The sequence below is a fragment of the Taudactylus pleione genome, unplaced genomic scaffold, assembly GCF_031769625.1.
Source record: "Taudactylus pleione unplaced genomic scaffold, aTauple2 ptg000046l, whole genome shotgun sequence".
NCBI lineage: Eukaryota > Metazoa > Chordata > Amphibia > Anura > Myobatrachidae > Taudactylus > Taudactylus pleione.
This window is the reverse complement of record NW_028284448.1, coordinates 13,368,174-13,378,380: the sequence shown is the minus strand read 5'-3', so window position 1 is coordinate 13,378,380 and position 10,207 is coordinate 13,368,174. Positions and strand designations below refer to the sequence as shown.

General features: G+C 45.9%; 1 protein-coding gene across 1 annotated transcript in view; it reads right to left on the bottom strand.

Annotated features, from left to right (window-relative positions):
- Nucleotides 1–1,101: 1,101 nt before the first annotated feature.
- CCN6 (cellular communication network factor 6) overlaps nucleotides 1,102–10,207 on the bottom strand; it is a 41,300-nt gene continuing 32,194 nt past the window's right edge. The window contains exons 4-5 of the mRNA XM_088460422.1: nucleotides 9,340–9,533; nucleotides 1,102–1,581 (exon numbers count right to left, since the gene is read on the bottom strand). Coding sequence (XP_088316548.1) covers nucleotides 1,300–1,581; nucleotides 9,340–9,533 — 476 coding nt within the window. The 3' untranslated portion in view covers nucleotides 1,102–1,299. The remainder of the gene's footprint in view (nucleotides 1,582–9,339; nucleotides 9,534–10,207) is intronic.

Genomic DNA, 10,207 nt, shown 5'->3' with positions numbered 1-10,207 from the left:
TGTTTCTTGGCTATAAAGCCTGCATTAGAGAGGCCCTAAAAGAGCTTTATGGGAGGGGGATGTTGTCATTAAAAGACAACAGACCCTTTATTTCAAAGAAAAGCGTCTCCTCTTTCTAGTGTAATAAATGTAATATTAAAATACTTTGATTTGAGATTTAAAATAAATAAGTAAATAAAAGAAAAACATTCTGTATTTGACAGTCACAGCTCTCTCCTGTATGCTCTCTGCTATTGTGTTGGGGCAAACCATATCCCCAGTCTTAAAAGGCCGATTAAGTAGAAACCGTGCCAGCCATATTGGTCTTATTTCTGCTGTGCCAGTCTATGCCATTATATTTTAAATTCCAAAATAAACACTATCATAATATTGACGTACAGACATTCACATACACCTATCCTCCTGTTGCACCAAAATTAGCCCTATTCAGCGTGCCATGGGCTTTGTGACACACCCGCTCCAAAACACAAATCCTAAGTACCTAGTACACTATCAGCCTGATTCATTGTCGCATGCAATACTGATGTTCATATAGCTGAGCAATTTTTTTTATAGTACCCAAAAAACATTAAAAATTGCATGCACAAAGGCACTGTTGAAATTGAGATGCACTGTATCAGACATGCCTTGGAAAAGTACTGGGGACTCCTGGGCAGTGACTATTCCAGGCTTGCCTACCCTCCTGATTTGATCGGGAGCCTCCCAAATATCGGTTGCCACTCCCGACCCCCCGAAAAGGCAGAAAAGCCTCCCGGCTGCTGCCTTTCCCCTCGGACTGAATCGCGGCATCGTGGCTCCGCCCCTTGCTTCACTATGCCTTTATTTTCTGAATTGTGAAGAGGGAGCGGAGCCATGGTCACGCCCTGGCCCCGCCCCCATACGGAGTCGGTGCCTGGCCACGCCCCCTGCTGTATGCAGGCATTTAACTCCCTCCCGGAAGGAGGGAGCTGAATGTCGGCAAGTATGGACTATTCAGACACATGGAGATGGTCGGTCTTATGGATTGTCACACTATGCCATGCCGTGCATCATTATGCTAATACTGTGATGCAGCTGAACACTCTACCTTTCTCTCTAATTCTTGCAAATGTTTCCCTATAGTTTGGTATGTACATGTAATGTTCTGTGATATTTGTATCTGTGGGGAAACCAGGCCAAGATATTTCCGTATGATTACTAAATTCTTAGCATTGGGTACATTTATAGCATTTCATTTTCTGGTCCCTGCTTTTTTTTTTTCTTTATTATACTACAATTTCAGTGTCAGATCTACCTGCTGTAGTAACATTATGAAACCAATCACAAGATTTTAAGATGAGCAAATATGTCTCCTGGGTCAGTACAAGTCTTTTGGCAAACACAAGATGTGATCCACATCATTTTCCAGCTGAATGAGCCCTCATTTGGGCAATGGAATTGGACCATTATCATTTTAGATTTGTTTGGGATACAGCATCTTCGATCTGTGCACAGTCCACAGTAAATGGGCCGATAACTTTGCACTGTTGAGCAGTTAGATAAACTCAGTGTAACAGGCTGAGGATCTCGGAAGGTAGGCTGGCAGCTTTTCCCTTTCGGAATCTGTAAAAGGAAAAGTGATTGGATAAGTCTGTATTGCTTTTTATAAAATGTACTGTGGGCCTGATTCAGCAAGGAACGCAAAGGAGAGAACGCACGCACTCGGTCGGTGTTTTTGCATTGCATATGCATCGCACTCCGCATGCGCGAACCATACAGTGCGATCGGATTATGGTAAGCCTACTAAACGCAGTGTGCACGCAGACCCTTCCGATTTTGATTGACAGTAAGTGCCGTTTGTGGGTGGTGACGGGGGGGGTGGTCACGCGAACGTAGGCGTTATAATGCTGTTATAGGGGCGTGCATAATTAAGGCAGTGTGGCGGCATATACAGCCATACCAGCAGCTGTACACAGGAAGCGGCCAAAATCCTGCGGCAGGTCAGGTCAACCACTATTGTGCTTATGGGTTCTCGATGTTACCGATGTTTACGCTATCTTGCGTACTGATCAGGCTGTGAGTAAAGGGAGATGGGTGGCTTAGTATGGGGCTGGGCGGCTGCATCTTGTGCTGCGGTCTCCGTGCGTATGCACTGATTAGCATATTTTCGCAGCGGATGGGTGCATGCGGCGGCATCCATGCGTTCCTTGCTGAATCAGGCCCTGTGAGCGAGCAAAGCCGTAACTAGACTTCTTGGTGCCCTGTGGCAGAAAGAGCATTGGCGCCCCCCCCCCCCCCCATTTTTCAAATAGGGACATAATATAGTGCACCCGAAAAAGGGCGGAAGGGCCAGGGAAGAGGTAAGCGAGGCCAGGAGATGCTGGGGATAAAAGAAGAGGAAGCTACAAGTCAGAATGATAATAAACAGGAAAATTGACAGGCCCAAACAGCGCCCCCTGCCCTGCGGTGTCCTGTGCCATGGAACTGGTCACACTACACTAGTTAGGGCCCTGACTGTGAGCAATCATGTGCTACATTCAATTATAGTGCCAATAAAGTAACATTGTATGATATAAACCATAGGGGATAATTGACATAAAAAAAATTGACAAAAGTCTTCCAAACATACAAAGTTATCTCTAATTTCCCCCGGACAAAGCAACTAGGATAGCTGTATTCAGGGGCTGGCTGGCAACTTTTTGCCTGGGGGGCAAGTCCAGGGCAGTGGCCCATAAACAACGGCTTATCCTTAAATAGAGATTGTGAGGTCTCGCGTGCAGACCGACCGCGAAACCGTGTCCTAATCAATGGCTCAAATAGGGATGTTAGATGTAGATGCCTGTCATTTTACCGACGCCGGAAGACCGACGCCCAGCATCCTGATCGAAGTGATGCCGGGCGTGGACAGCCGCGCGGGTGGGAGGGTTAGGTCTAGGGTTCCCGGGGGGGACTTAGGGTTAGGCACCCACCCTGGGAGAGATAGGGTCAGGCTAGGGGAAGGGAGGGTTAGGCACCCCCGGGGGGGGACTTAGGTTTAGGTCGGCGGGGAAGGGGGGGTTAAGTTTAGGCACTTAGAGGGGGCATTAGGGTCAGGCACCCCTAAGGAGGGTTAGGGTTAGAATTAGGTTAGAACATACTTACCTTTTGACGATCAGGATTTTCACCCTTGCTGGGCTGCTGCTGTCTGGATTTGAACTGCTGGACATGCGTCCAGCGGTAATACCTACTACACCCCTTTTAATTTACAGTGCTCTACTCTATAGAGATTATTGTGCGTAATCACATTTCTTTCAATATATAAAACTTTTTTATGCCCAACACCCCCACTCTTATATAATCTATTTTATGCCTATAACTCCCCCAAACCTTTATATAGTAATTTATTATTTTATTTATTAATTAACAGATATTTATATAGCGCACACATTTCGCAGAGATTTACAGAGAATATCATTCACATACATCTCTGCTCCAGCGTAGCTTATAAATCTATATTCCCTGTCACACATATACACATTAGAGTTATTGGTTTTCTTTTGTCAGAAACCAGTTAACCTACCAGTATGTTTTTGCAGTGTGGGCTTAAACCCCCACAAACATTGGAAGAACATACAAACCCCAAACAGAGGACATCATTCAGACCAGCTCGCAAGCGCCTGAGCGCTCGCAAGTTGGTCGATGTTTTGGCGCTCTGGGGCTCACTACAAAAGGGGCGGCTGTCGATGTGGGTAGTGTGTAATCAATTATATATATATATATATATATATATATATATACAACCTTGGTCACCGGCACTCAAACAGATTCAGAGCTTAAAGGCATGTCCCGCTGGGGTGCTCACCCTGGGGTATATACCCCTCCAATATACTTCTGCGAAAAAAGCGGCACTCCCAGACTTCAAACAACATGAGTGTTTACTGCATCAAAGCATCAACGTTTCGGGGTCATCATCCTGATGAAGGGGGATGACCCCGAAACGTTGATGCTTTGATGCAGTAAACACTCATGTTGTTTGAAGTCTGGGAGTGCCGCTTTTTTCGCAGAAATATATATATATATATATATATATATTGCGGCAGCAAGCTAACGTAGGGACCGGCCCAGCGGGGACCGGCCCGGGGGGCAGATGGCACCCTGCCCAGCCCGCCACTGTTTGTGGGCACTAGAAAAGAGATCCATGCGCTGCTGTACAGTTAGTCATATACAGGAAATCACTTTATATTATAATCTATATATATAGGGAGCACTTTTCCCTAAATGCACATATAACACCTGCAGGAGAGGCCCCAGTGTATTGTACATTTATATTTACTTTAACTTCTTGCATGTCAATTACCGCCTGCCTGGGGCAGCTGGGTGCCGGTTGCAGGGTCTTGCAGGCTGTGTGGGGAGGATGGAGACCGCGCCCTCCAGGCACCCGGAGACTGATGCCTGCTGCTGTTTCACGTACACTTCCCCCCTGGCTTCGCCGCATGGGCAGAGACATCACGACGTTTTGATTTCTCTCCACACAGTGGAGGAGGTAGTGGCTGAGCAAGGAGGAACGGAAGAAGGGAGATCCGGGGGCAGCCGAGGCTGGGACTCCAGCGGCTCGCTTGCTATCAAACAATGCAGCGCGGCAGCGAGTGCCCGGCAACTCAAATTGTTACTGTTGCTAATGGACAGGAAGAGACAGGCGGGAGCGCTGCACACGTGTGTGTGATGTATTGCGGCAGGCGTCTGGTGCTCTGGCCTGGTAATACAGAGACTGCAGGGCTGACTAGATATGGCCCTGCCTGTACTACTACCCGATCGGAAGCTCAGCTTCGATTGCAGCAGCAAGCCAACGTAGGGACCGGCCCAGCGGGGACCGGCCCGGGGGGCAGATGGCACCCTGCCCCCCGGCCCAGCCCGCCACTGGCTGTATTCCCCCACAAGTAAACTGCATCACCGTTGTCAAAACCGGATAATTGGCGAAGACAGAATCTGTTTGCAATCAGACGCACAATGCAATTCAGTGCTGTTTTCCCCGCATACATACATTTAAAAGCAATGGTCCCGTAACGCAAAAAGGATAATTATTACTTGGTTTAAACACAATGTCAGTATATAAAGAAATGAATGTTTTCTGTAACTATGGCTTAGTAAATGACAATTGAACTGTGTTTGGAACCGTTCTGATCTACCTTATTTCCACAGCTCTCCGGTGACATCAATATGAAGATCAGAACATGCGGCTATGAAATATGAATGTTAGAGAGAATATCTATTTGAAATGTTGTTTTCCATAGCAGCTTAGATTTGCATGTTGGGGGATACAGAAGGAGGTTGGAGACCTTTTGTATCCATTTGGAATTGTCCAATAAATGCCCTGTAACAGATTTCTCCAAAGGACTGGTTATTCCAGTCTAAACAATAGAGCTAGCTAGCTGGGAGTAGAATCTAATTCAGGTAACCAAAAGGATACTCCCTTTCTGATGACCTCACAGGTAAAAGGGGGCGGGAACATAGCATGCACACACTTGGAGAAACAGACTTGCAAATTTTAGAAGGGAGAGAGAGGTTTCCTCTCTCACAAGACAACGGAATATGGATCTCAGTTCCCCTGGGTTGTTGTAGCTAAGTATAAATTGTGCAATATTTAGCCTGTTTTGGGTGTCTGAGGCTTTTTGGTGTTAGTCTGTTATTAGCTTAGCATGGTGTGTGGTTTGTAGTTTTCTAAGGATATTCATGGGTCTGTGTTGGCATGCAGTGGATGATGTGTTGTCTGGTCTGTGCTTTTCATCTGCACTGTAGGGTACAGTGGTCTGTTGTCAGCATGCAGGAAAGGGATTGATTGTGGAATTGTTGTAATATTTGTGAATGATTGATGCTGGTTGATTGAGATCCTCCCCTGCGATGTGTTCTGTGTTTGGGCCCTGCCATGTGTTCTGTGTTTGGGCCCTGCCATGTGTTCTGTGTTTGGGCCCTGCCTTGTGTTCTGTGTTTGGGCCCTGCCTTGTGTTCTGTGTTTGGGCCCTGCCTTGTGTTCTGTGTTTGGGCCCTGCCATGTGTTCTGTGTTTGGGCCCTGCCGTGTGCTTGAACGGTATCTCTGCTTGGGAGAGATGGGCTTTGTGTGTGTTGTATACTCATGAATGTGATCATAGTGTGGTGTTGTGTGAGTCAGATGGGTATGTTGTCTGCGGTTTGTTGGAGATGGCTTGCCTCCATGTGGGGTGAACAAGGGAAATTGTGATTCTGCCCAGTTGTGGTGTTGTGTGGGTCAGATAGGTATATTGTCTTTGTTGTGGTTGTGGTCATTGATGGATGATTTGCGGAGTTGCAGCTTGGTGCAGGATGGAGTTTTCCTAGGGATCATGAGGCTAGCAAACAAAGGAAAAACATGTGCTTCGTCCCAACCCCCCCCCCCCCCTCACAAACAAACGCACACCATCACCAGCCATCTTGAACATGTGCTCTCAGCACACATTGATATATCTCTCATTGTATTTTAATCTCTCTCTCTCTCTCTCTCTCTCTCTCTCTCTCTCTCTCTCTCTCTCTCTCTCTCTCTCTCTCTCTCTCTCTCTCTCTCTCTCTCTCTCTCTCTCTCTCTCTCTCTCTCTCTCTCTCTCTCTCTCTCTCTCATTGTATTTTGATCTTTAATAACCATTTTATGTATTTTAACTGTACCTTATGACCTAATGTTTGTACAATTTATTTGCGCTCATTATTAGATCATAGCGTTGTAACATCTGTACTTTTACCTGAATAATAATCTTTAGCGCTTCGGACCGCTATTCAACTGTCTCGGTATTTCATTGATGGTATAATCAAAATAGCGACATCTTGTGGTTTTAGAAGGTACAGGCAGGTTTTGTCTTAGAGGTTCTAGGCAGGTGAATCTTAGAGGTTTATAGGCAGGTTTTGTCTTAGAGGTTCTAGGCAGGTGAATCTTAGAGGTTTATAGGCAGGAATGTATTAAAAAGGTTTTTTTTTACAAATTTAACATTTACAAATTTTACACCGTTCTGCACTAGTAGCCCTCTGTATGGTTCTGTTCACTCCATTCTTTCCTTTTGTACTGGTGTAACCAGCAGTAAGTATTAATACTAAAGCTGCATACGCACACAACGATTTTGTTACCAACGATGTTATGAATGATTTTCTGTCAGATTATCTGTCAGATTTTTTAAAGTGTAATGAACTATTTTTTTGAACTACAAATGATTTTTGCATATTGACTTAATGAAAATCGTTGAGTTGACAAGTCTGACTGAACTACAAACGTGAACGCACATGAACGATAATTGTTCATTGTTTGACTCAGAAAGTGAACGACTTTTTGAAACGATTATCGTTAAACGATATTGTTTAATGATAATCGTTCAAAAAATCGTGTGTGTATGCAGCTTCAGTATCAAATACTGTACCTTAATTAAATTTGACTTACCATGCATAATTAAGTATAATGCAAATATAATATAGAAGTAAGCACTGGTAAGGGCCTGAATTTGCCATATGTGGCTCCATTGCATGCCTGGAAATAAAGGAAGATCTCCACCTGTATTCAGAGTTGCATCATTGCTCCCCCTAATACGTGCGTTTGTGAAAAAGTAGGCCAACGTCACTATCAGTGTGCATTTGCATCAGCCCTATCCCTGGTGTAAATAATCCATCTAAAATCACTTATCCTATGCGCAAACACCCAATTGCTGCCCACTGTGCACAAATAAACAATACTGATGATCACATAAACAATAAAAGGTTGTTGAAAAAACAGTTATCCTTATATTAGACTCCTTTAGTTATTGAGTAGCTATAATCTTAGACATATGCATGCTTGCCTACTCCTTGGCTGCTCTCCCCAGGGGTTAGCCGCCAGAGGAGTGGTGTGGGAGGCAGGGGTGGTGGCCGGCCTGGGGGAGGGGCGTGGCCTAATCACGTTCAATTAGGATTAAAAAAATCATTTTTGCGAGCCCCTCAGGCCTGCGCAAAGCCAGGTCAGTGTGAAAAATCAGCGTGATCACATCCCCCCCCCCCCAGCAGCAGCTGGGCTGCTGTGAGGTAAGAGAGAAAGGGGAGGGCGGCGTAGGACCTGAGCCTCGATGGGCCCCTCCAGCAAGCCTGGGCCTGGGTGATTAGTACCTGCCCCCCCCACCTCAGCTCCCCTGGTGGGAGGGCAAGGCGCAGGCTAACAGGAGGTACTAGGGATATATATTTGCACCGATCACGTGACACAGACTAACATGGCTGCGCCCATGAACGCAATCGCGACTCGGAGACACAGTATGGAAGTCCTAGCAGACCCTTGGGAAAATACTCAGTCCACTACTCACCCGTGCGCCGGCGTCTGCCTAACCAAGGTGCCCATCTATGGCAAGGAGAAGGTGCCATTCAAAGGTTGGAGAAAGAGAGGGAGTCGCCAATGTTAATCCTTTGAGAGGGGGGACACCTCACACTACAGCAATGTGGTTAAGAGCTCTATTCAAAAGAGAGTCCCATGTCAGAGAGCTTCATGGAGAGTTCCTACATACCAGAGATTACTGAATAGAGGCCCTGATTCAGAGCCGGTCACTCTGACAGAGCGCTCGCTCTGAATCAGGGCCGGGCTATTTTTTTTTTTTTTAGAACGGCTTCCTGGCCGCTCGCATAGCTGTGGGTGACCGCCCACAGCTATAGCGAGCGGCCAGGAAGATGGTCGCGATGGTCAAGACCATCGCGACCATCGGGCTTGCGACGAGACCCTTGTGGTAGGGTCTTGTTGCCACAAGCCTCAGAGAGATTTCGGCTCTAACAGCCGAAATCTCTCCCACTTACATCACTCGTGATGTCAGTGGGGCCGCCCCCAAACGGAGGCGTTCACATGGGAACGCCTCCGTTTGGGCGGCCACCTCCCCCGGCCCCCCCACCAAAGGGGGCGTGCTGTCACTCAACATCGACAGCACGCCCACTTTGGTACGAGACCCGGAGCGACGGATTGCCCGTCGCAATACGGGTCTCGCGCATGCGCACGATGGAGCCGGCTCCATCGTGCGCATGCGCTCTGGGCCACCATGGACCCGGTTGCGAGCGCTCAGCGCTTGCGTCCGGGTCTGAATCAGGCCCTCAGTCCCCACGCATTCCGTGCAGAATTTACGTGTCATCTGTCCTGAGCCATTTCTCCTAGTGCAAGTGGATGTCAGTAAAAGATACGCTCTACTGAAAATATTGATGCATGCACAGTGGAAACATTTTTACATGGTGCAATAGACTTTCTTCCAACTTTAATCAATAAGATGCATATTATTAATATGTACACTTACATAAGACATGTAAATATTAAACATATGCTTTACAGATTCAAGATATACTGTTTATCTGTAATAATGTTTTGTTTTTTGTTTTTAAATGAAAACAAGCATTCTGGAAAACTGTCTTACCTTCACACTGCTGCCTAGAGTCACATTACATGGGCGGAGGAAGCAGAGTCTTCTGTCCTTTCTCATTTCACATTTGCTATTGTCATTGGTAATGCGTATAGATATCCCCATGTCACACGTTTTTGAGCACGGACTCCATTGAGTTGCCTGGACAAGGCATTTTTTTTTCCAAACAAGTGGCAAAATCTTGTACACTGGAATACAGTATATTAGCATGTTTATTGCATATAAAAATACATTTTATTTCTCCCATAAAATGATAACTATCAATAAACACTTAGGGCATGATGCAAATCTGAATGTAATGCAGCTACAGATGCTCAGGCATTGCCTGCATAGAAATACATATATTCTCAATATATAGAGTCCTACATCTTTGCAAGCAGACAGCCCCCATCTGGTCTAATACCAGTCATCATTATCATTAGCATGCATTTGCACAACCCTAACTTTGGTGCAAAAGATGTGTCTGAAAACTGGCAGATTTACTCATTTGGAGAACTCTGCATAACCCACAATTCTATGGATACCCCCTCTCTGAACTTTGCCAGTGTCAGAATGCCTGTTACAGCCCAGCAACTTGGAAATACGACTGAAACGTGTACAAATCTGCATCACCCATCCTGGAATACAGTTGGTTCCGGAACATGTACAGTACATTACAAAAACACGTAAGATACGCTCAGCACATGGATACATATAGCTCTGCACCTACCCCTTACAGTACAGTACAGTGACCACTAAGGGGGCACCAAATGAATGTGCTTAAATGCCAAGAAGCGCAAATGGTTTAACTTGCACATGCAAACTGCAATGCAATAACATCTCTCATTAGTAGCAATCATACAGTACGTGTAAATATCTTGAA